Here is a 27886-nt window from a genome sequence, read left to right as displayed (position 1 = left end):
TTAATGTTTATTGACTTGAAGTTGTGAAAACAAATTTTAAAAATGGATACGGAGGGAGATGAGGTAAGAGGAACCAGAAAGTGAATGAAGTAATTAAAGAATAGAGAAAATATCAAACTTTGCAAGTCATTATATAACGACTTCACTGTTGAGTAAGATAAAAATATGCTTAATAAGTATTTTTCCTATAGGGCTTAAAATATTCTGTTACGGTAATATACCCAACTTAATCCTTTTTCGCAATTTGAGTTTTCGTTTACTTGTAGCGAGATACATAAGCGGATCCAAGGGGGCCTAGGGCCCTCCCACCCGGCCCCCCCCCCATTAGCAGAGCAAAAGACAAGAAAAAAGGGGGAAAGAAAAAAAAGAAGCGGAAAGAGAGGAGGAATAAGAAAAGAGAAAATAAGATGAGGAACACAAGTGTGGCTTTATTTGTTTGCCAATATGGTCTTCGTGTAATCCATTTTTTTTAAATATCCCTTTCTGGTCTGATTGTCAAAACATATATCCGCTATCGCTGCGCGCTCACATTTTGATTGGTAAGTTCTGGATAGTTGGATACCACTATATTAAATTTATAGAAACCCCTTTTCATTACAGTTTATCAACATTTCGGCTCGCGATTCGCGCTTGCATTCAGTTAAAAAATGGCCATGCATCCAATTTAATAAATGTCCAGTTGTTATGCCGAATTTCGCGCTCTCATTAGGTTTATTATATAGATTAGCAAATAACATAATAACATTTTCATGAATTCCTAATAACTGAATATTCCCTTTTTCCATCAGAATGGAATATCGACAAGTTTAATCTTTCATTATTTATTTATTAATTCATTCACTATTTTTACCGGAATATAACATGGTCAACACAGCTGTTTAATATCATGGCCCTGATACAACAAGTTGAAAAAAATGAATATGTTGTATATTAAAAAAAAACAAAAATATTTTATACCGTGAACAAAATGACACTGATAGGAAAATTCGTGAAAGGAAATTAAGAGAAAACGATAATTTGCTGGCAGCAAGCTACAAATCAAAAAGTATATTAAGTAGTCAGTACAAAGGAGCATGGCGAATAATGAAACAATAAAAATCACATTACTTAAAGTGAAAGTTCACCCGGACAAAAAGTGTATTTTATTGTAAAAATAGCAGAAAAAATAATAAAAAAATTTTGCCGAAGGTTTGAGAAAAATTCATAAAATAATTAAAAAGTAATTAGAATTTCAATTATTAGATTTGTGACGTCATATGCGAGCAGCATTCCTACATAGCGAATGGTAAAAAATCAATGAAATGTCGTTTGCTCAGAAAATTGAAAATGGTTTTCACTGTACATTTCGTATATCAATAGACAAAATTACTTCACACCCGATCATGAATAGAAAACAAAATTAAGTCATCAGGAACCATGCAAAATTTGAAATTCATGCATTTTATTTTACATAACACATGGGGCAGCTGCTCGTTTATGACGTCACAAATCCAAAACTTTGAACTCTAATAACTTTCTTACTCTTTAACGGATTTTCCTCAAACCTTCACCAATATTTTTTTTACTATTTTTTTCTGATATTTCAGTACAGCAAAGATTTTTCAGGGTGAACTTCCCCTTTAAAACAGGCAGCTTTATATATACATGAATAGAGTGTTTTCCATTTTTAGGTCTGAAATCTCATTTTGATCGTTTTGATCATCATCTTTATAGGCGCACTTGCCATAATGATTCATCATAATTATTGTATTCTACTGTTAATATTATACAGCTTTGGAGACTGATCCCCATCCCTAGCTCATATCACGTTATGTTTAGATGAAATTGTTCTGAAATGCATTCTCTCAAATCAAAAGAAAATTCATCGCGTATTTGAATGACAAAAGTCCAGTTCCTTGATTTATTTTTACAACTCAAGATTTTGTCTGTTGATGAGTTTGTCTCCTTGAACTGTTTAATAAAATCACAATCGACTCAAACCTTCTCAGATGTATGATTTCTTATTAAATTAGAAAAATTCTACGTACACTATCGACCATCTAAAAGAACAAAAACTGCTTTGAGTTCTTTTAGTTTGTACCAAAGAATAATTTAAATGATCAGATCCAGTCCAACATTGACTATATTTAAAAATACATGTCGAAAATACTTACTAGTATTTAGAGATTACAAAACATCTAAAATTCATCGTAAAAAGCCATGTGATTGTGCATGTCTGTGCCTGTCTACAGGTATTTTAAAAAATCATATACACTCTAGTTTATCAATATCTTGTTCTATAAATTACTGACATTGTTACGTTGTTATTCGTTTGACTATGGGGTCCCAAACCCGGGTCTCAAACCAATCGTATCACATTCCTTTTTGTCAATCTTTGTATTAGGCTTGATGATTGGTTTGAATAATTATCTATCTATCTATCTTTCTTTCTATCTATCTATCTATCTATCTATCTATCTCTATCTATCTATCTATCTATTTATTTACCTTGGATTTACCTTGGAAGTAGGCATAAAGTTATACACAACTTATTTGCCCCTCTGTATCCAAACGTTGGTACCTAAAACTTATTTGGCGTTGAGTGGCATGGGTAGAGCATGGACAAAGAAAATTTCCATCTGGATTGTACATGTTCAAGGACCTTTTCCACACCTTTTCCAAACGTGATTTGAACATGTTGACAGTTTGACTGTTCACAACTTTATCTGGTAGATTGTTCCATTGAGTGACAACTCTCTGAGAGAATACACCTTGTCTCAGCTTTGAACGAACCCGATTCTTATGAATTTTCAATTTGTGTCCACGTGTTCTCTCTGATCTAATTTATCTATCTAATCTAATTTATCTATCTAATCTAATCTATCTATATATATACAACCAAGCGGGGGGGGGGGGGGGGGGGGGGGCCGCTTGCATACGGTACAAATATAATGCATATTCACTCGCATATTATTTTTTATGGGGGTCATGGGGGGAACTGATATTACAGGCAGGCAATTCCACGAACGGCAAAAAAAGTTGAAGCCCAAGGCCCGGGAACCCCCAGAAGCCCCCCCCCCCCACAAAAAACACCTAACAAACAAATAAAAATGAAATTTACTAGTATACTGTATGGAAGCTTAAAAGTGCCACCGAGATGTTGAGATAATTATCTCGGGAAGTCGACATCTTGATAGCAAAAGATAAGATGACGAGATCCTGGATCTCATCATGTCGACATCTTTTAGAAGAGATGATGAGATGACAAGATCCCGGATCTCATCATGTCAACATCTTTTCGAAGAGATGTTGAGATGGCAAGATCCCGGATCTCATCATGTTGACATCTTTTAGAAGAGATGATGAGATGACAAGATCCTGGATCTCATCATGTTGACATCTTTTGGAAGAGATGATGAGATGACAAGATCCTGGATCTCATCATGTTGACATCTTTTGGTAGAGATGATGAGATGACAAGATCCTGGATCTCATCATGTTGACATCTTGTAGAAGAGATGATGAGATGATCTTGTCATCTCAACATCTCTTCTAAAGATGTTGACATGATGAGATCCAGGATCTTGTCATCTCAACATCTCTTCTAAAGATGTTGACATGATGAGATCCAGGATCTTGTCATCTCATCATCTCTTCTACAAGATGTCAACATGATGAGATCCAGGATCTTGTCATCTCATCATCTCTTCTACAAGATGTCAACATGATGAGATCCGGGATCTTGTCATCTCATCATCTCTTCCAAAAGATGTCAACATGATGAGATCCAGGATCTTGTCATCTCATCATCTCTTCCAAAAGATGTCAACATGATGAGATCCAGGATCTTGTCATCTCATCATCTCTTCTAAAAGATGTCAACATGATGAGATCCGGGATCTTGTCATCTCAACATCTCTTCGAAAAGATGTTGACATGATGAGATCCGGGATCTTGTCATCTCATCATCTCTTCTAAAAGATGTCGACATGATGAGATCCAGGATCTCGTCATCTTATCTTTTGCTATCAAGATGTCGACTTCCCGAGATAATTATCTCAACATCTCGGTGGCACTTTTAAGCTTCCATAATATTGCATGTGCAATGCAGTACTGCCACCATCGAGTGGTCTGTGCAAACGGGCCCTTGCGAAAATGCAAAAAGGAAAATCGACCAATCAAATCTCGTTCTCACATCAGTGTTGTCCGGGATTTTCAAAATAACGAAGGCGAGTTCGGTACAACTAAAATTCGTAAGTTCCTTTAATTTCGAGATTTTGTTTCAGAATAATTGTATGATTTGAATTTGGTATAGCAAGATTCAACCCTAACTTAGGCTTTAGATTGAAATCAATTGGTGCTAACGTTAATACAGATATTTGACCTGAAACAAGTCGATCGAGCTTGAGACTGAGTGCAGCTGCAAACTTCGTAGAGTTGTCCCACATGCTGAATTTTGTGTTACCCAGGGAGCTCCGGCCCGCTCGCGGGCCGGAGCCCAGGCCCAGGCAAGGTTCAGGAGTCGACCGTTCATTACGAGAGATACACGGGACTGGGGTAGATCACTCTAGGCGACACCCCAATACTTACCCGTGTTAAAAAACTGAGACTCCACTAACGCGCGTTTGGGCCGCCCTAGCTTAGAACTAAGTGATTTATAAGATTTTTTTTTTGATTGTACCCATTTATAAGATAGGTGTGAATAGTAAAATAATGTTTAATCGGTACTCACCGGTTCTTTTGTTGCATTTCCAGACCACTTCTCACAATTCTTGGCAAATAGTTGCGGTAAATTCAGTCGCCATAGACAGGCTAGTCATCCATCTTTATTTATAAATGGAGCGCCCTTTACGATAGTTGTTAATGCCGCGGAGAAATCGTTAGGCATTTTGGCCTGTGTTCAAGGCGTTCTTTCTGTTCTATTTTTTATATTGGAGATTGTGCATTTGTTGAATAGCGCCGTCTACGTCAGGTATGAGATCGAGCGTATACATCTCTATGAGTGTATTACACTCTTCCAAAATAATTATGATTCCGACCTAGAATCACGGCCGTCACTAAAATGAAGGGAGGTACAAGTAATCCCCCCGTAGCGGACCGTGACCCGGACGAGACAAAGCGTTGGGGGGGGGGGACAGCAATGTCTGTGAAATGCTGTGCCCCCCATGCTTTCTCTCCTCCGGGTCACGGTTCGCCACTTAATCCCCCCTCCATGGCCTAAATGCCCAAGGAGATGCGTCTCTTTATAAAAATTGTAGGGGGTACAATATCAAATATCCCCTACTATTTTTGGTATTTTATTATTGAAAGAAATATACATAAATCTAAATTTGAATGAAACATGTATTTTGCACCAGACGACCTGACTATGGGGTGATAAACCTTTTTCTAGCCCCTGGCCCCCCTTTGGGCAGAATTTTCTGCCCTTTCGCCCCTTTTCTCCCACTATTCTGGATTTTGTCGGTTAATTTGCGCGGCCGCCGGGGGCTGGGGATTAGGAAAAGCGATGAGACGAGAAAAAAAATCGAAGAGAAAATAGGACAGAAAGGAGGTAGAGAAAGAAGAAAAGAGAGTAAAAAGAGAGCAAGCAAATAAAAAAATTAATAGAAAATTTAAGGGAGGAGAAAATAGTGAAAAAAGTATTGGGGTTGGTGAGATTGTATGTATCCGTGTAAAAGAAATACTGAGTTTGAGATGTTGTCCGTTTCAGCAAATTAATGTCTGCCTGTTTTACAAGAGCGGGGTTTGTTGGACTGTTTGCAAAAAATGAAAAGCTGATGGAATCGGAAAATGTTCCAATTGCTTCATGTTACCGATAGTGATAGCGGTTGAAGGTAAGTCGCACTCTGACGCTCTAAAACCAGCGGGGGTGGGGTGGCGGACCTGCCCCCTAAATTTGATTGGGGACGATCGCGCTAATTTTTTTGTTGATAACATTTTGTTGTTGCTTGTCAAAAATTATCGGTCCCAACCCCCTGTAAAGCCTTCTTTTGCTTGTACAAAATTTTTGGTGGTCCCCTAATTTTGCTGGCTTCGTCCGAAAATAAATTGTGTTCTTTATTGTCTTTTATATTCATTTTAGGAAAAGAATCCCAAATTTTCAATTAATGAATTGTCTATGTAGTTATCCTGTTTATAAAAAAATACTTAGAATCTGCGTTTCTCTTTATATGACTTAAGACATTGTATATTATAAAGGTTATAGGATAGACCCTGTCTATATAAATTGTATGCTCGCATAAGTCGGTTAATTTCATATCCATTTTGTTATTGATATAAAAAAAAGTCGGAAAACGTAATTTTTTTAGCTCGCGCGTCGAGCTGGTATAATTTTATCTGTGATATATATTTTAAATGATATTCATTCTATTTTACGCTTCACAGCAATATATTAAACGTTGCAGCACGCGCTGCGCGCCCGCATGAATTAATGATACTTATCTTGTTTATTGGATAGATCTGGTTATCAGGTGAATGATTTAAATTACCGTTACACACTGAAACTGTTTTGCAAGTGAAAGGGGATTTTTTACCCTGATAATTTTTTTTTTACTAAGAAAAATCATTAAAAATCAGAAATTTTATTTGAACAAAATTAGAGTTAATAAATTTTCGTATGCTTGATTTCTGTCGTCATAAACGAGCTAATGCTCTATATTTTCCAATTTTAATGATCTCTAATGACTCACCTTTTTCTTTTTGGAACGGATATGAAGTTCTATTGATATATTGAAGGTACAGTGAATGTCAGCATGTATTTATAGAAAATGACATTTCCTTTATTTTTTTAAACATTAATTGTTTCCGATTTGAAGGAAAAGTGCTCGCATATATAGGCCTACGTCATCACTCAATTATCACTTTTTTTATTTTCTTTTGGTCAGGAATGGATTTTCCTTAATGCATACCAATTTCTTATACCATAGTAAATGCTATTTTCATAATAAAGTTTTAATGAATTCAAATTTGCACTACTTATTTTATTAAAAGACAAAATAACAAAACAACATCTAGTCATCATCATCATCATCATCAACGTCATTATCATGGCCATTACAACCATCATTATTCCGCCACCATCACCATCATCACCATAACCACCATCATCATCATTGTAATCAATCAACTTAATACAAACAATAAAAACACGTTAGTCAATTTCATGTGCTTCTTTCGTTGCAGTGGTCTGCTGTTATGGCTTGCGTTCGAGCAACAATGCTTTTCTGCAATTCACTATTTTTAATCCAATTTTATTTATGAAAACAAAGTTTTCAATTCAAATTGTGCTCTCTTTAATGATTTGCAAAAATAATACAGACCTTTAAACTATTACTCAGCATTTTTAAAAGTATTTTGTACATTAGAAATACATGGAAAAAAATCGCAGACATAACAACGAACGACACAGTGTTGCTTGGATCAAAAAATAATATGCATCAACATGATTACACACATTTTTTTCCTCATTATGCAAATAAAACACCTTTTCTTTAAATTGGGTTGAGAAGAATAATTGCTCTTTTAATATGAGTACATTAGGCAAAATTTCATAACATAAGATCCTCTTGAAAACTAATCTGAACCCTTACAAAAATATAATTTTTATTTAGACTTTTCATCCAGTGTCGATGATATACGTGCTAGGTAATCCAAATTGTGACAGTAACAACACATTGTACGAAATTGAAAGAAATGCGGGGAGGCAAAATAATTATGTGCATAAAGAAATGATTAACCCAAATGACGCATGAATATAAAATTCAAAAGAGAAATCACAGCACAAAATATATTTACTTCATAATTATGTCCACATCAGAGTTCATTTAAATCTTTGTGTTCGTGTCAATGTACTCTAAAATATAATTCACCTACATATGCTTTAATATTAATCTGTTAGGGCCTATATGAAGTAGGAAATAAATGTGAATAGAATAACAGCATATCCACGAAATTGGAATTAATTATTAAAAACATTTTTATTTCAGAAACACCATAGAATAATGTTTTATTATTAAAAGGTCAAGTCCACCTCAGAAAAATGTTGATTTTAATCAAATAGAGAAAGTCAGTCAGGCAAAATGCTGAAAATTTCATCCATATCGGATTTGAAATAAAAAGTTATGACATTTCAAAGTTTCCCTTATTTTTAACAAAATAGTTATATAAACATGCTAAATGAGAGAGTCGATGATGTCACTCTCTCACTATCTCTGTACTTTTTTATTGTTGGAATTATACAATATTTCAATTTACGATTAGGACCTCCTTGCCTGAACCACAAAATGTTAAAATAATGGAATTTCACGTGTTCAGGGATAAATGAAACTTCATTTCACATGACAATGTCGAGAAAACAAAAATATTTCATCTTTCATAAAATTAGATACAAAAGATATAGTGAGTGAGTGATGTCATCAGTTCCTCATTTGCACACCGACCGAGATGTTCATATAACTGTTTTGTGAAATGAAACGAACTGTTAAAATGCCATAACTTTCTTATTTTACATTCGATGTTGATGAAATTTTAAGTGTTATGCTTGTTGAATTTTTCTCTTTTTATTCTTTTATACTTGTCCTTTAAGGGGGATACTCTAATCGAAACTCTTAACACTTTATCTTAAAATCGCATTTTTTGTAAACTTTGTGAACAACGCAAAATTCATAATTATCTCACTTTATAAAGACAAAATGTAACAGCCCATGCAATTTTAAGCATATACATAAGGCATTTTTATATACATGAAGCATAAAAGTAGCACCCATAAAATGTTTCACCGTATTATGCACAATGAAAAATTGTGGGCTAATCATATTCCAGGTGCTAAGGCAGTGCTTCACACAAAAGAAAAGTCTGCGTTCACCATTTTCAATCCTTAAAGGGGTAGTACGTTTCACATACTCTAGCAGGGACGATAACACAAACTTTCTTATCATGTGGATATGAATTAAATTCAACAGTCTGGTTAATTAAACTGTTTTTGGTAGAAGTTGTCCTTTGTAACTCTGTCAAGTAGAATACCGCATGATTATTTGATATAGAAGAGGAAATATCTAAACATAATAACGTCTGAACCCGCTGGGCGGAAACAAGGGCCATCAAGGCCAGAAGTTTTTTACTTAACAGTGTTAGCGTTAATTGTTCATTATCGGGTAAAGACTTAATGTAGTTCAAAACAATTGACACATCCCACATACTACTGTACCTAGGCTTAGGGGGATTTTCATTGAATATCCCTTCCATTAAACGTGCGACTAAAGGGTGTTGACCCACTGAATGCATCCCAATGGGTGAATGGCAGAAGATAAAGCAGATCTGTAAGAATTAATTGTGGAATAAGCTTTGCCTGAAGAATGTTCATGGGCAAGGAAGTTAAGTGAACAGGGATCAATTTGTTGTTTACAACACCATCACACCATTGATTCCATGCAGATTGATATTGTTTAGACGTTGCAGATTGATATTGTTTAGACGTTCCTAGCTTGTCTCCAAGATCGGGCGAGTAAGTTGGCAGCTGATTTTGAAATGCCTGCTGCATTCCATTGTCTGCCGAGAGTATCCAAGCGGCTAGGTGCAGACTTACTGGATAGTTGTTGGGGCGACGTAGTTTATTGGGAGAAGGGGTGGGGCAACCAGCATGTGGAGAAGAGAAGGGAACCAGGGTTGTGCTCTCCACATCGGGGCTATGACGAGGGCCAGTCTTGTTTGGTCTGCTCGAAGTTTGAGAAGGATTCTAGGGATAAGGCAAAAGGATGGAAAAATGTAAGGAGAAAAGAATTCCCACGAAATGGAAAAAGCATCAATAATATATGCAAATGGGTCGTACTTCCAAGAAGCATATTTTGGAAGTTGTTTATTTTCAGATGATGCAAACAAAGCAATGTCAGGGGCAAACGTGGTATTGATAATGCTATTAAAAATACAGGGGAGCAGGCTTAATTCCTAGTTCATGTCCCTCCTTGAAAGGACATCAGCAAATGAATTATCTTTCCCTGCCACGTGAGAGGCGGAAATCCAAATTCCTTATTTAATGCACCAAAACCAAATGCGTAACGCTATATGTCATTTAAAAAGGGTACATTACCTCCCATCTTATTAACATAAGCGACCGAAGTGCTATTGTCAGAGAAAATACGAATATGGATATCCTGACATTGGCTACATAAGGTATGTAGTGCTTGTTCTATTGCTAGCAATTCAAGAGCATTGATATGCAAATCTTGTAACCCAGAAGACCAAAAACCTTGAGAGAAAGAATTATCTGAATGACGCACAGCTCCCCAACCTGATGTGCTTGCATCAGTGGATATTGTTATTATGGAAATCATAAGTCTCACGGGCCGGATTGAAAAGCTCCAAGGGCCGGATCCGGCCCGCGGGCCGTAGTTTGAGAACTCCTGTCCTATACACAGTAGAGCACTATTAGATATATTTCAGTATATCACTACCTACTTGCTTACCTATATATATATATATATATATTCATATATATTCTATTTCAATCTGATAAGCGGATATTTTGAGCAGGATTAAAGAACGAGTTATGTATCGCTATCATGCTTGCTGATTTTTGTGTGTCATTGCATTGATTGCAATCATATTTTATTTTTGCACATGCTGAATTATGGGGGGGGGGGGGGCAAAACGATATCCCCCAATATTGCTAGGGCGATCGCCCCTGCCGCCCCCATGATCGACACCTCTGAATATTCTATTGTATATCACCATGAATGACGAACACATAGACCCCAACAAAATTATGTTTGATAAACATTCAACCTTTAACCTTAAATTAGTAATCCCTGTCAGCAGGTTCAAAGTTATATAGCAGGGTGAAAACATTTAGTGTGAGATGCCATGGTGAAGTAATTTAAGATTTCATATATATAAGTGGGTAGGCACCATGCAAGTAAAAAGTAAAGTTTCATAAATTATGACAAATATTTTCTTATGTAATAATTATGTGACACAAATTTTTCTTATCCCAATATGTTTCTCTCCCTCTTCTCATTTCCCCTAGTGTTTTTTTGACACCCAATTCTTTCTAATTTTTTAATAAAAAGGGTGAAAAAAAAACACGAGCAAGACGAAAATGGGGGAATTGGCGAGGACAAGTAGCTGAGGGACCCCCCCCCCCCTCCCTCTCTCTGTAGTATGACACTCGCATACACAATGTTTCCACTCTTCCCGAAATTCAGAAAATTTCAAGTTCATGAAATTTTTGCTTTTTCCAGGAAAGGTTCGGGAAACGAAAAAATTCCAGGAAATTTCGGGAAATCAGAAAATTACAACCAAACAACAATTAAACGTAGAAACTATCAATTTCAGGTAACATTTACGTAGCTCAAAATTTTCCGCTCTCGCTCCGCGTTGGCATTTGTAATACTAGTAGATGATTTTTTTAAAGAGGACGTGAACAAAAAATAATGCTAAATAACTTGATTTGGGCAACCTAGGCCGAAATTAGGCTCGCTGTATTATTGCCCGATTTTTGTTTAAAATCAAACTTGAAAATTCCAGGAAATATTTATGAACGTGAGCAAATTTGATGTTGACGACGGCCTTGATGTTGAAGACGGCCTTGAGGCCGTCGTCAACATCAAGCAAGTGGCTCATGACGACGGTCTCCTGCGTTCTGAAATTGCCCAGGACCAAAATCCAGTTGAAACCAATTAGAGCAAAACCAATTGAAACCAGTTGGCCAACTGGTTTCAATAGGGAAATTGGAACAACTGGTTCCAATTGAAAACCAGTTGCCAACTGGTTCCAGTTAAAACCAATTGGGCAACTGGAACCAGTTGGCTATTGGTTTCAATTGGTTTTCAATTGGTTCCAGTTGTTCCAATTTCCCTATTAAAACCAGTCGAAACCAATTGGAGGCAACTGGTTTCAATTGGTTCCAGTTGAAACCAATTGGAGGCAACTGGTTTTCAACTGGAACCAGTTGAAACCAATTGGTTTCCAACTGGATCCAATTGGAACTTCCAGTTGGAATGAACTTAATTAGTTACAAATTAATTAGCATTTGCACTAACTATTGTTCATGCCAACACAGAAGCAGTGTTATTTGTCTATTAATACCAAAGTAAAGGGCATTGATAAAATACAGACTGTCATATGTATATATTCATATTGGAGTTCTTCAAATATATGTATTTTTATTTGATGTAATTTGGTAACAGTTAGTGGTGTACTAATTATCTTTGAATCTGTTTTAATTATAATCTATAACATTTATGAACATGGTTTTCACTGCTAAGTATTGGAAACACTTATCTGAAAAAAGTGTGGAACTTCAAATTGAAAAAAATTAAATAGATACATTGTAAATTATGATGAATCTCATAAAACATTAATCTGTGCACACTGGCAGAAAATATGCAAATTAACTGGTTTCAATTGGATCCAGTTGGGTAACTGGAAAATTTCCAATTGGAAACCAATTGGAAGTCATTTCCAGTTAGGATTTCCAGTTGCCCAACTGGTTCCAGTTAGGATTTCCAGTTACCCAACTGGTTCCAGTTAGAAATCATTTCCAGTTGGAAGTCATTTCCAGTTACCCAACTGGTTCCAGTTAGGATTTCCAGTTGGCCAACTGGTTCCAGTTAGGATTTCCAGTTACCCAACTGGTTCCAGTTAGAAATCATTTCCAGTTGGAAGTCATATCCATTTACCCAACTGGTTCCAGTTAGGATTTCCAGTTGCCCAACTGGTTTCAACTGGAAATTGTTAAATTCCAGTTAAAACCAATTGAAACCAATTGAAACCAGTTGGAAATCCAACTGGTTTCAATTGGATTTTGGTCCTGGGTGAATTAAATAATATTTTTCATATACTTTTTTTATATTCAGAAAGAGATCGTAAATGATACGTGTGTCTAAAATGTATATACATGTAATTGTAAAATCTATGTAATAATTGATTATGTTGTATTATGTTGAACATGTTGAACGCAGAAATAAATTTCAAGCAAACAAACAAATTTTGGCTTAAGTTTCGGGACATTTATTTTGGAGTTGTGGAAATACTGCATATACAAGAGAAGAATCTTACTCATCAAAATATTGCGTGCTCAAAGCGCAAGCTGACATTGTTTAATAAAAAAAGAGACACGAATTAATTAATCTTATTAATCACTCATGAACTTACCGCCGAAATCATAGTGGGAATTCATTAACAGCATAAAATGCTATCTCAGCATTATAAAATAAGGCGAGCGCAGCGCACCGAGCTAAAACTTTGTTTATCCCGATAAAAAAACTTGAACATTTTAAACCATTTTCGGTAATCATGAAAAACATTGAAATTTCATGGGAGTTCAACCGGGGAGCTAAAATCCAGACAATGAATATTTTTTTATTAATAGACTTTAAAAAATGTAAACCCCATTTGATATTCGATTGAAATTCGCGTTAAACAGCTAGTAAAAGCGGGAAAATAAAGTACTTTGTTTTCTCTACCATCATAATTCTCTTTCTCTTTAAATCTTCCTTTTTGGGGAGAGTATTTTGGTAAAAGAAAAAGATAATTGCTGGCTAGTGGGTGGCGAAATTTGAAACGTTGTTAGTCGAAAAATTCAAGCTGGCGCTGTTTAACTTCAATTTCTTTCACCTAAATTCGCGATGAATACTAGCACTATCAAATATATAATTATTAACGTCTGGCGAAAAGAATAACAAACCGATCAGGTGACGAGAACGCGTATCACTTGATCTATATTCAGCTGCGATCGTGCGTCAGAAGGGAAGAGCACCTGCCAAGAAAATCAGGAAAAAGTCGTCAAAATGTAAGTTTCCCTTAATATCTTTAATTTCATTGTTGTTGGGATCAAACTATTAACAATTCTGAATTATAATTTGAAAAAAAATTGTTTAAAAAGCGCGTACTTGTCAAATAATATCGAAATATAGTGTGAGTCAAAGATTTCTAACCCCGCATTTCCACTGATGTCGCCTATGAGGTCCATACATGTAATGTTTGGACCTCATTGGTACTAGGAGTGGGATAGATTGGGGTCTTAAATAGTAATTTTAATAAAATGTGGAAACAAAAAATATGCACTTACCACAATAATATAGCTGAAGATCTATCATGACACACAAATCCTGAGTCTGACATCGACATGATCGAGATCGAGGCACAGAATGACAGAGTGACTGACAGACTGCACTGGAAGCGGAAGTGGAACCTCAATAAAAAAACAATGAGTTCTGTCGTGATAGACTACCAACCTCGCAATATGTGTGAGTGATCAGATGTTAGAGCTCTCCTTGAAACTTCCTCACAAAGCCATAACGACAAGAAGCAAGGCAAGAAGCAAGGCAAACCAATGTGGACTCAGGATGTCAAATCTGCCTACTCCCACTCCTTAGCCTACTGGAAGAAGTGGAAACAGGCCGGTAAACCAGTAGATGAGCATCCTACTTGGAAATCTTATTTGGAAGCCAAAAAGGACTTCAGGAGAGCCCTGAGACAATCTGAAGCCTCCAACAGACTCAAACTGCATGGAAAGATAGAGTCAGCAAATGACATGAACAGCTCCTTGTTCTACAGCCTGGTAAAGTCAAACAAAGCAGGCAAATCCTCAACAGTGGACCTCCCATTCATGGTTTACAAAGAGACCCTGTTCAAGGGCAAGGATGTCATCAAGGGCTGGAAATCTTATTTCCAAGATCTCTCCTCAGATCCTACTGCAACCAACTTCGAAGGAACCAAACACATGACTGAGCACTCCCCTAATGTGCCCCTCACTCAATCACAAGGTGCAGAAGAAGTCTCACTTACTCTCACCTCCCATGATCTTGACACAGCCATTAGAAAACTCAAGCTTCACAAAGCCCCAGGCCTCGACAGCATAACTTCTGAGCATCTGGTTCACTCGGGTCCAATTTTCCGTCGCCTTCTTCTCCTTCTCCTCCAAAACTCCATCAAACTGGCACATCTTCCAGCGTCACTGAAGGAAGCAATGATTATTCCACTGCACAAAGGAGGGAGCAAACCTGTCAGCGAACCCTCTAGCTACAGAGGTATCTCCCTGACCCCAACTCTATCAAAGCTCGTGGAAATTGCCCTAAAACCTAAGATTGAGGACTCTTTGGCTGAAGTCAACACACCTGACGAACTTCAGTTTGGATTCCAAGCCTCAAAATCCTGTATACTTGCTTCACTGACCCTTGAGATGCTTATTGAGCTGAATACTTCCCAGAAGAAGCCAACATATCTTGCCCTCTTGGATGCTGCTAAAGCTTTTGATTGTGTCTGGCACCCTGGCCTCTTTCAAAAGCTAGCTGACACGCCTATACCACTCGAAGCTCAGTCAACACTGGTGGAAATGTACAATGGTGCATCCAGCAGAGTACTATGGAAAGGGGATGCCAGCTGCTCCTTTCCTCTTCAGAAGGGTGTGAGACAAGGAGGAATCCTCTCCCCTCTTCTCTACAACATCTTCATTGACGGCTTGATAAAGTTGCTAAGAGACAAAGATCTTGGTTGCCACTGCCAAAACCTGTATGCGGGGGTAATTGTTCTAGCTGACGATGTGGCCCTCATAGCGTCCTCAGCCAAAGAACTTCAATGCATGCTGAGTCTTACCCATACCTATGCATCCACATGGAAGTACAAGATCAATCCATCAAAAAGTGCAATCCTCGTCTTTAATGTTCAAGACCACCTCAAGCACACTTGGTACCTGAATGAAGAGGAAGTTAAGGAAGTCAGTCAGCATCCCCATCTTGGTGTCACCAAGTCCTCAACTTCTCAAGATCCTGCACCGAACATCATTGCCAAGGGATATAACTCCATATTTGCTCTGCTAGGTGGTTCGGCTTCAAGAAACAACTTCTGGCCTCCAACTATTGCCAAGTTATGGACCATCTATTGCATTCCTAGGATGCTTTATGGCATTGCTGCCATTAGAGTTACCAAGAGATCCAGGGATAAGCTAGACTCAGCACAGACCCTTCTCTTCAAAAAATTCCTAGGGCTCCCCAGAAGCACAGCAAACGAGGCAGTCTTTCTCCTTACCGGAATTATCCCTCTCTCTATGCAGATCGACCTGAACACCTTGATGACTCTCGGGCAACTGGTTACTCTACCAAGCGATAGGTTTGAGCATAGAATACTTCTACATGCTCTCGCTGCTGATGTCCCTTTCATCTCCTACTGGAAGCAGCTAATCGCCAAATACAGCTTGCCTGCCATCCTATCTGGCTCCCAGAGCATCGACTACCTCACTTGGAAAAGATTGTGCCGCCAGGCCATCTTCAAGAAGCACAATGCTGACCTAGTTGATGCCATTCAAGAGAAGAACACTCTTGCCTACTGGAAGCATTGTTCAACGTTCCCAGGCCCTAGCCGTCTATTCCCCCCTGCACTTCCCTCACACCTCCGTATTGCTGCAAGACTTCGCTCCCAACTTCTGACAGGCACATATCTAACACAACAAAGACTGAAGACCATAGGCAAGTCTCCCAGCGCCACCTGCAGACTTTGCTCAACGGAGGAAGAAAGCTCCACCCACTTCCTTGCTTCCTGCCCAGTCCTCAAACCCCAACGGTGTGTTCTCATTCAACATGTCCTATCTCTAAACCTCCCTGCTTCAGTCAGCCAAGCCTTCACCTCTGCTCACCCCTTCATCTTTGCCACTAATATCTTATTACCCTCCTCGCACCTTTCTATCGCTCCTGCTGCCAATGTTATGACCCACTGCCTCAGATACATTCTTAAAATTCATCACATTCGTGTAGAGAAATTACTTCTGCTCAACACCCAACCTGCGGATAGCCGCTGATCCTCGAATACCGGGGGAAGAACAACTAAGAAGAAGAAGAAGAAGATGAGACCACCAGATATCAACCACCTCTTTCGAAACCGACCACCTTGTGCGCATGTATTACAAACGATACGTCACGTGCGGGAGAGTAGGCACAGCCGCAGGAACAGTAAGATTTTGCGACATAAAAAGAAGGAAAACAATGTAAAAAAATTATAGTACCCGATATTATTCATCAAAATTGTATTGACCAGACCCAAATCCTGCCGAAAAACATGTTCATACCAATAAATCTTATAGGAAATGGCTTGAGAACAAATATCCATTGTCAATTGTCAAATTATGTGCTGGAGCTCGCAGTCGAAGTAGTAAAACGATCATTTAGCATGTTTTCATCATAGAACTGATTTTGAAGAGTCACAATATATCGTCAACGCGACAAGAATCTTGGTTTAAAAAAAGGAAGGTGCAAATGAGCAAATGTAAACTCGTCGCATTCATTGTTCACCGATATATACGGCGATATATAAGTTCTTTCAAAGGAGAGCGAAGTTGGCTCAGTTGGTAATGCCTCTGCCCATTGAACCAAAGATCGTGGGTTCAAGTCACCCCGGGCGGATGACTGAAGCCAGTGGGTTGTGTGTAAACGTCTCTCCCCTGTTCCATAGTCTAGATGCAGGCTATGTTACAGGGAAAACGTCCCTCGCATAGGACGTTAAATGGAGGCCCCGTGTAGAGGAGAGTCACCACCTTTGCACGTTAACCCACTGCACTATTCGAATGAGAGTAGGGGGAAACCCCGGTGTAGTGGTCCACCTGCAACCCCCAATCAGATATTGAGAGAGGTGAGCAGATCTCTCCCCGTTTGGCTCCTACTGAAAAAGGAAAAAAAAAGAAAAAGAAAATTCATAACAAAATGGCAGATCGGCACTGAGGCTGTAGGGCGCATCCGCAATTTGGCCAAGTCTATGACCTCTCGATCGGCCATTTTGTCTCTTATTACCAATAATGCTATTCAATTTGTAAAGCAAAATTATTCCTAGACCAAAAAGCTTTGGTCTCTGTTAATGGTTGTTCCGGTGAACTCTGTTGGCTCCACTCACCGAACACAGAGCCCGAAGTTCTACTAGATCTGTACTGGGACTCAATGGCCATATGATTATAAAAGTATTAAGTTTGGATAAAACAGGGAAGTGAAGTTGCGTGACAGCCGAAGTAAGTCAATGTTTTTCCCCCCTTTTAAGTTTTTTCCCCGTTTTGGTGCATTTCAGGCCAAAACAGAATGATAATCTTTATTTTGTTACAGTTCTTTTAATATATTTTTATTAAATAAAGAAAAAATCAATGAGCCCCGTCGAGGGGAACTTGCATTGTTAACCCCCCAATGGTGGCTGCATGATCGCGAGCTGTCTGTGTACGAGGAGAAATTAAGAAAATTAAAATGTTAAAAAACTCCTCGAAAGAGACACTTGCTAGCTGTCTAAATTATTCCTTGATCTAGATTCTATTTTGATTGAACGGAGTGATTAGTCAAAATAGAAAATCTAGAATCTATGCCCAGCGTATAACAATTTTTTTTCTTAAATTGTGTGTTCTTTTTCATACATGAAGTTGGAAGACATTATTTATTTGCTTGTTTAATAGGATAAGAAGATGGAAGGAGAGACAGAGAACAAAGATAATGACCTTGAGAAGAGCATTGAGGATATCCGATCTAAGATGATAGAGAAGAGACGCAAAAAGATCCGGGCTGACCTCAGTCAGTCAAGGTCACGTAACAAGAATGGTGAGTAATATTTGATCCTTTTACTTCTTTATAAATCTTCAAAGGGTTTTGCATCTCAAAGATGAAATGAAACTTTTATGCACATTATAAGGAGGAGTGAAGGGTATTTTCAAAGTAGTTTCGCAGGAGATTTTTTTACTTAATTCACTAATCTTAATCATCTCATCCTTGACATGATTATCCTTATGGGCTTAGAAAGACGAATCCAACCGATAACAGTTGTTTTTAACTCCAGATGCGTGATGCCTTAAACTATTTTGTACTGTATTTTGAACAGGCTTCTATCAAACCACACGTTCAATGAAAGTAAAAAATCTGTTTCATTGAGTTGCTTCGGTAGCCTTAATTTTTTAGGAAATTTCTTATACTATCCATTTTTCTGAAATCGATGCAAAAAATAAATTCAAATACATGCAATAAGACACAAGAAATTATTGTTTTGTTAACACAAACAAGATGTATTTTTTATGCACCTTTTCTGTCAGAACTATTGAACTGAACTAAATCACAACAAAAGCTGTCAGAAATCATTGTTTTTGACTCAATTGCCAATTTTTATGAGCTCTGAATACCAGCTCTTTAAAAATTTAGGAACCCACAATTCCACCAAAACAATTGATTTATTAATTTTTTTCTTCTCAATTTTCTAGCAAACCTTGCCCTGAAGACCAGTCTACGGCTCAACAACAGGACCTTGGCTAAATCCCTCTCTGTAGCTCGCAAGGAATACCACCTAGCGGAGAGTGAACTCGTCGAGCTACAGAGAGAGCGTCTGAACCTTCGGCTGGACATCAGTCGGTTAAAAGCTGAACACGACAAACAGAGAGTAAGTACGCTACAGTCAGTAGTTGATCATATAGACCAACATTAGATAATAGAGGGTAGAGTAGACTCCATAGTGTGTGGTCTATCTTGTTCCTTGATTCTTTAAGTTATATTATTTTTTTTATTGGTTATATACTTTGTTGATTATTTGTAATGTGCCATTGATGACAGGCATTTATTTTCGTTCAACTTGTGGAAAGATTCTGTCACTTGAATGGCTGAAAAGTGTTCAAAATTTGAGACATTTTGCACTGATCGGGGAATATTTATTTCTTATTTTTCATAGGCACAGCCCAATGTGCAAAAATGCACCATATTTCCCATTGCATGCTCTCTCCATCTATGTGTATCTCCCCCCTCTTTCTCTCTCTGAATCTCTCCTCGTCTCTCTCTCTCTCTTTTGGTCTTTCACATGTTTATCGCTTCATTTTATTATCTATTTGCCTTTCCTTCAGACTCAAATAAAGGGAGTACACGAGAAGTTGCGGAAGGTGACCAGTAATCTGATGGACACCGTAGGGCTCCTTGGGGAGGCGATGGACATGTGCACACATTCCCTGACCAAGGAGCACTCCAGGAGCCTTGGAGTGGTATCCAGGGCCTCCTCCTCCTGCTCCTCCACCTCAGGGTGAGTATCGTGATTACAGGGTGTTGCAAAAAACATGTGATCCGTTGCAAGTCAAATTTGGGTCCCAAAATCAATCATACATGTATGTCGTGCAATTTAACTTAATTGCACTACAAATTTGCAATTGATTGCAAATGTCTTTTTGTAACCCCCGCTGAGACTCTCCATTTAATCATTTTTGCCCTTTCAATCAGAGGGTCGTAAGTTTGAACCCAACCAGGCGCTAGTGTCCTTTGTGGAAGCGCCGTGGTGTAGCGATTCTGACTCTCGCCTTGTAATCAGAGGGTCATGTGTTCGAATCCCACCATGGCCTAGCGTCCTTTGGCAAGGCGTTAATCCACACTTTGCCACTCTCGACCCAGGTGTTAAATGGGTACCCGGTAGGATGTGAAAGCCTATATGTAGTATGCCTAGCAATTGAGTCTTGGAACTCTTGTTGGAATGCTCCCCAGGGAGTGGAGAAGGTGCATACATTGTATGCGGGCATGCAAGGATCCGATGACCGGGGTAATAATATGTCTGTAAAGCGCTTAGAGACGTCGTTCCGATGTATTAAGCGCTATATAAATGCGGAATATTATTATTATTATTGGCAAGGCGTTGATCTGCATTTGCCACTCTCCATCCAAGTGCTAATTGGGTACCCGATAGGATGCGAAAGTTATTGTATGTTTGAATATTCCAGGGAGTGGAAATTTTGCACTTTCGTGCTGGATTGAAGTGAATCCTATGACCAGGGTAATATGCCGGAAAGCGTTTTGAGCCGTAAAGATGGGAAAAGCACTATATAAAAACTAGCTATTGTTTTTTGTATTATTATTTTAAAAGATTATTTCATTTGAAAATATGTCCTCATTCAGGGATTTGAGCTGTAAGCATTTTTGCCAGTTTCATCTTTTTCTGGTTTTGATTTTCAGGTTAATTTGATTACAACTTTATATTTGTCTGATTTTGTTCATGCTTTCACTTTTCTGCTTCTCTGCTGGATTTTGTTTCTTTTAAAATAATTTTCTTATCTTTTCTCTGAAATTCGACAACAGCTCTGCATCAAGCGATACCTCAGTACCTCACTCGATACCGTCGAAGAAAGACAGTTCTCCAACATGCGACACCTCAGTACCTCACACGTCACCGTCAAAGAAAGACAGCTCCCCAATGGGTGATACCTCAATACCCCACAGGATACCGTCCAAGAAAGACCGGCCTGCATCAAGTGATACCTCCTTACCTCGCAGAATACCAATGAAGAAAGTAACCAAACCATCGGTGCACATCAACCCAGATGAAGAAGAAGATATCAAGTCATCGACCAACTTGAAGCCTGACATGGGGATTGATGATGAAATAGACCTTGATATTCCTCTCCGTTTTATGTCTCCACAAGGAAAAGGTATTTCAGTTAAATTCAATGGCATTTGTTGATGATCAAACATGTGTCATAAACTATTACAGTTAAAAAAAACAGCTGCAGCAGCTGCAACTTTCATGTTTACAAGTTTCTGGGCACAATAAATAAATAACACAAAAGTGTCTTTAAATAAATGAGCATTATAGTCTTGTAAAATATGACTACTTGGTTGATAATATACTAATTTATTACTCAATACATGCACATTTATATAGCAATATTCATATAACCATGTTGCAAACAAGTTCTTTTCCTCTGGTAAAAGTTTTTTTTCTCTGTGATACAGATAAAATTATAGGCTGATTTATTCTCTTTTATTAATGATAAATCTCAAAGCTATACATGTATTTCAAGAGTAGTTATGTTCACACTGTTAATGAAAGACCACACAGTGTACGTCTGTATGCTTCCCCTTTAACCCTATCTTAACTGGGCTATTTCAGACCAACATACACGGGGGGGTGACCCCCCCCCCCTCAGATCTGGGCCGTTGATTGGATGTAAACTGCAAAACTGTATAGTAAAATTTTCAAAAACTTGATTGCTTATATTTTTTAGTAATTAATTGTGCAAATTGGCTCACTTCATTTAGCTCGTAAAATGCTAATTTTTGTAAACATATAAATTATTACATTTGTAACAAAATCTACAAAAAAATTGCCAAAAATAATTAATTTCTTATGTTATTGTTTTTTATTCTTATATATTTCTTTTTTTTCAAACCTTTTTTTTTTCTTTTTTTTTTAAAACTTTGTCAGGGACCATTTTGCAATCATAAATAATATAAAATGAAGCCATCTAAACCAAAAAAAAGTAAAAATAATCATACATTTATGAATTTTTGTTAAAAAACACAATTTACATTGACTTTGTACATGTACATGTAATCACGTTTTTGAGCAATTTTGGAATCGACATGCGCTTACAAAATATTGCTTAATTTGGAACCGCATACCTGGGCATTGCTAATTTGGTCTCTAAAGATGCGCCAGACTTGAAAGTAAAAATTCAGCGAGCGGCACGGTAAAAAAAATTACGTGGTGGCAAAATCTGTCGAGGCAGGGTCAGTTTGACCCCCCCCCCCCTAATTTGATAAGGGTTAAGGTATAAGTGCTATAATCAATTTTAGCAAAGTTCAGTGTTCAGGATATTCATTACTTTTATGGACGGACATGTCCTTTCTTCTTTGTTTCAGGGAGAAACCAAAGACACTCAAAGAACTTTAATCAGTCACTCTCCAGGAGAACGTCCTCCATGTTGGATCCTGCTGTTATGGCTGCCATGGCAACAGAAAGAATACAAAGATCAGCTACAAGCATCCAGAATCTATTAGAAGAGACTGCTGATGTAAGCTTGACTTCTGCCGAGGAAGAACCAATGGTCTGTAGGGATAGCATTGAAGGTCAAAGTAAGGTGGATGAAGGTCAGGGTATTGAAGGGAATAATGACAAAAGGGATGGTGCAAACATCCAGGATATATCGGAAGAAACAGGTGACATTAGCACGACCATTGCCGAGGAACAAGCAACGGTCCGTAGGGATAGCATTGAAAGTCAAATTGAGGTGGATGTAGAACAATGTACTAAAGGGAATAATGAAAAAGAGGATGGTTCGTGTACAATCACAAATCAAAGTGATGATGGAAAAGTGGGAAAGAGGAGGAGTGGAAGACTGACCAAGAAGAGGGTTACCTACATCTACCCTGATGATGATGAAGATGATGAATTCCAAGAAATAGATGAGGATGTAGTACTGGTCCAGAAGGAGGACGTCAAACAGAGTTCGAGTAAGAGACGATCGAAAAACACTAATGGGAGATTGTCTCGAAGGAGGGATCCTATTGTGATAGACGGTGATGGTGCAATGGATTGCGGGATCGAGAGAGACTTGGAAGAGCTAGCTCTCCTTCTTACTGACAATGAGGAAGAGGCTAAGGTCAGCGCCAAACCTAGCACGCTCAATCAAGAAGTTGGTAAAACAAAAGAGGATGAGCTGGACACGCATCATAAGAGTCGTAGGAAGGAAGCTACACGTAGCAAGATCCCAAAATTGTCCAGTGACAAGATTGAAGAGAAGAAAAAGAAGAAGAAGAAATACCCTCACAAGCCCAAGTGTAAAATTGGGACAAAGAAGGATTGTAATCGACAGCAGGACGAGAAGGACGTCCAACAGATGACAGTCTTTGATCTTTCTATGGGAGATAGCTTTTCACACCAAACTCCATCATGTAAAATCCCTAAACCCCGGTCAACAACCAGGACTAATCCCGATGATGATGTGGAGAAAGACAAAATGGTCCAGGAAGCAGCAACCAGTGTAGGTTCAGGTGAAGATTCAAGAAGCAATGCCCCGAAATGGTCCTGCAATGATCCGGATTCAGAAGACTTTGCCGACCAGGAATTTCGTAGTCGTGTTAAAAACAAAGAAAATTCCGGAGAAGGAAAGCACAGCAAGATAAAGAGAAAATCGCGCAAATCCAAGTCAGTTGTTACTCCAGGAGCAGCAGAACCAAAGGTCAGGCTTTCGAAGAAGGCTCTCCTTGAAGAACTCAGCAACCTTGATGCATCCTACTTCATCGATGTCACTCATCCTGAACAAATAAACAAGGTAGCGGCTTCATTACCATCTCGGAAGAGCAGCTTGAAGGATGAAGGCGAAAGCCTGAATGACCTTATGATGAAACCACATCACAAGAAATCTTCCAAAAGGAAACTATCAACGAGAAATTTCTATTTTGGAGATAATGACTGCGCAGAAGAGAAAAGAAAATCAAGATTAGATAGGTCTGACTTAGAAGCAGGTGAGCTCAGTAGCCTCAATATAAGTTCACTCTGTTTAGGTAATACAAATCCGGATGCAACCTTCACATTTCCGAAAACATCCGCTGATCTTGTCTCAAAAACGCACAGTTTAGAGCAGTCGGCTGAAAATCCAGATAGCACCTTCACACTTCCTAAAACCTCCTCTGATTCTTCAGAAACACGCACTTCAAAACGGTTGCCTGAAAATCCAGATAGCACCTTCATACTTCCTAAAACATCCGCTGATTCCTCAGAAACACACGCTTCAGATTCAGAACAGTGGGCTGAAAATTCAGATAGCACCTTTACACTTCCTAAAACATCCGCTGATTCCTCGGAAACGCACGCTTCAGAACAGTCTGCTGCACCTTCTATCAGAACACGTTCATCTATTGGAGGGTCTGGAAGTGGAGAGGAGGGCTTAGAGAATGTTGGTAACTCCTCAAGCATGAAAAAGGTTGAGAAAATCAATGAGCCAGAAGTTATCACAGACAGCAAAGGGACCGAAGTAAGGAAAGTGCATTTTGAGTGTTCCGACCATTTGGGGAGCATCGGTTCAAGCTTGACTTCAAGACATTCAACAGAGCCAGTACAAATATGTAAAACAGAGTCTAGGAATGTCAATGAAGCACAGAACAGCCATTCTCATGAATCGGAGAAGAGAGAAGAGGAGAGAACGAATGCTCTATCACAGCAAACCTTCAAGAGGAAGCATAAGTCAGATGTTGATGAGAACCCCATCAAGATTGCCAAGACTGATATTGAATCCGCTCTACCTGAAAGAACGGGAAGGAGATCGAAGGCAGTTAGCTATAAGGAACCATCACTCTCCAGGTAATCAAGCTGACCTAACATTTTACTTTATTCTTCTCACACCTTTTGGTCCTGAAAATTTTAGACATTCTCAACAATGTGTACCAAATTTTCATTTGGTCGTACATCTACATGTAAGGCAACTATGGCAATATTAAATAAGAAAACAGTGATTCTCTCTCTGTGGTTTTGTGGTGGTTTAACCTTTTGTTATCCTGAAAAAATAGATTCGCTCCATCTCTTTTTCTTTATCTCTCTCTCTTTAAAGTTCTCCTTCCTTTCATTTTCCTTTGTCTCTCATTTCCCCCCCCTTTCTCTTGTTTGTGTGGTCCATGTTGTCTCTGTATTCTTTGCTCTCCTGCATCAGTTTAAGGCCAAGTTAAAATCAGGGGCTGTTATAATTATTTTCTATGTAAATCATTTCATGGCCATCTTGAATCTTTTTAAAATTTCTTTTATTCCAAAATTTCTTGCATTTCATGCTTATTTCTCTATAATTTTTCTTCAATATTTCCATCAGCAAACTACGTCAGGGAGATCGATTCACTTCTACTGTTTACAAGCAAACAAAGAAGTCACGAAAGGTATGATCAGTCTGTTCTGTATTTCTTTACCACCTAGTAGAGGAATTCTTAACAGTCTGTAAACAAATACAGTATTCCTACATGTATATCATCAAGAATTGAATTTAATTCAATGGGATATTCCTTTATTATTGTATGAAGAAATTGGTGGGAGGGGGAGGGGATTCCATTAACACTTTAATCTGACAAGTTGTCAGATCTGACAACTTTCCTTGATTCTGATTGACTGAGAAGCACTGTTGCTATGGTAACTGTAAGATAAAAGAGGACTTTTCAGAGGAAATATCATGAAATGCTCCCCTGAAATAACTGGGGTGGGGAAAATTTTCTGCATGTTTTCCACCCCAAAAAATTTATTTGCATGGCACTTTATGAAAAAAAAAACCCCACCCGACCTTAATATGGTGAATACTACAACCATTTTGATTGGTAATTTGATTGGTTCCTTGACCTTAGTGAGAGGGAGTTTTCACACAGCAACGCAGAGCGCTTATAAGAACATAGATAATATATTGTCAAGTGCCCTTCATGACAATGAGCCACCAAGACGTCTTTGTCGAAAACTTGTGAATCAAAACAGCAGTTTCATCTTGGACCAAACAACATACTTGCAATTTTTCATCAGCTTAGGACGCAAACTGTTCTGGTGGCTGTTTTCATAAAGCTGTTCGTAAGTTAAGAGCAACTTTAAGAACGACTGGTGATCCTTTCTTACGCGCTAAAGCATTGACAATGAAAATACCATTTACCAAAAGAAAGGATCACCAGTCGTTCTTATCTTACGAACAGCTTTATGAAACACCCACCTGGTTCACCAATTTTCTGACAAAGACCTCCCAGCTGTTAATTCTATTTTACTTGCATTTTCAATATATTTACTGTGTTCTTGGATTTGTTCGGCATGGTGGTGTGAAAAATCTGTAATATCTTTCAAGGAATAACTGATAATGATGGTGATAATTATGTAAGGAATTAATATTGTTGAAAAATGAACTCCCTGTGTTAATCCTTTTTATTTCTTAAAAATTTGGAATTTGGCCAGTGAAATATCAAGATGTGCATACAGTATGTACCCATTCATTTGGAAAATGACAATGAAAGACAGAAAAAGATACAAGTTATTATTTATATTATGATCTGAATGAACTAATGGCTTTTTATATTGTAAACCCAATTATTGACTTTCAACCCAGGAAATAAGATTGCATTGAACGATCTATCTGATAAGTCAGAAGAAAAAAGCCTGTAACATTCTATAATGTCATTTTGTCTCTATTTATGTCTCTTATGCAGAAGAATGAACAGAGAACTGCTCTTGGTGACATCACTAACTAAAAAGGAGTACCCATGGGTTGTTTCACCAAGATTTAAGTGTGACTTACGGGTTGTTGCAAGGAAATTTTTGCAATCAATTGCAAATATTCTGTTGCAATTTTACAATTAAATCAACTTTAACTCTAGCAAATCGTATTACGCCCCTTGTTTCAAGAAGCAGATTAGTAGTCAGTCACAAATTTACAATTAATGCAAGATATGATTGATTTAGAGACCGAAAATAGACTTGCAATTGATCACAAGTTTCTTGCAACGCTCCATTAGAGTTGCGCTTAAATTTCAGTTGCGTCTGGAATAGAATGCATCACCACAGTGGTCAAATCATGTGCAAGGGACGCTCACTACTGCATATTAAAGGTCAAGTCCACCTCAGAAAAATGTTGATTTCAATAGAAAAAAATCAGACAAGCACAATGCTGAAGATTTCATCAAAATCGGATGTAAAATAAGAAAGTTATGACATTTCAAAGTTTCTCTTATTTTTAATAAAATAGTTATATGAACAAGCCAGTTACATCCAAATGAGAGAGTTGATGATGTCACTCACTCACTATTTCTTTTGTTTTTTATTGTTTGAATTATACAATATTTCAATTTTTACAAATTTGATGATTAGGACCTCCTTGCCTGAAGCACAAAATGTTAAAAGAATGGAATGCCACGTGTTTAGGGAGGAATGAAACTTTATTTTACATGACAATGACGATAAAATCAAAATATTTCATATTTCAAACAATAAAAAACAAAAGAAATAGTGAGTGAATGACACCATCGACTCTCTCATTTGGATGTAGCTGGCTCGTTCATATAACTGTTTTTGTGAAATGAAGCGAAATTTTGAAATGTCATAACTTTCTTATTTTACATCCGATTTTGATGAAATTTTCAGTGTTATGCTTGTTGAATTTTTCTCTTTTTATTCAAATCAATTTTTTGTTGGGGTGGATTTGTCCTGT

The 27886-nt window shown here is 37.9% G+C and overlaps 1 protein-coding gene across 1 annotated transcript; it reads left to right on the top strand.

Moving 5' to 3' along the window:
- The first annotated feature begins 58 nt into the window (after nucleotides 1-58).
- LOC121426653 lies at nucleotides 59-27353 on the top strand. The gene is made up of 9 exons (XM_041623023.1): nucleotides 59-63; nucleotides 4091-4232; nucleotides 18395-18536; nucleotides 19187-19362; nucleotides 19817-19989; nucleotides 21030-21379; nucleotides 22593-25032; nucleotides 25532-25595; nucleotides 26889-27353. The coding sequence occupies exons 1-9, from the start codon at nucleotides 59-61 to the stop codon at nucleotides 26928-26930; spliced, it is 3534 nt and encodes a 1177-aa protein (XP_041478957.1). The 3' UTR covers nucleotides 26931-27353.
- Nucleotides 27354-27886: the final 533 nt, after the last annotated feature.

Source organism: Lytechinus variegatus, chromosome 13, assembly GCF_018143015.1.
Source record: "Lytechinus variegatus isolate NC3 chromosome 13, Lvar_3.0, whole genome shotgun sequence".
NCBI lineage: Eukaryota > Metazoa > Echinodermata > Echinoidea > Temnopleuroida > Toxopneustidae > Lytechinus > Lytechinus variegatus.
Note: the sequence above shows the minus strand (reverse complement) of the source record. Positions and strands in the feature narration are given on the sequence as shown.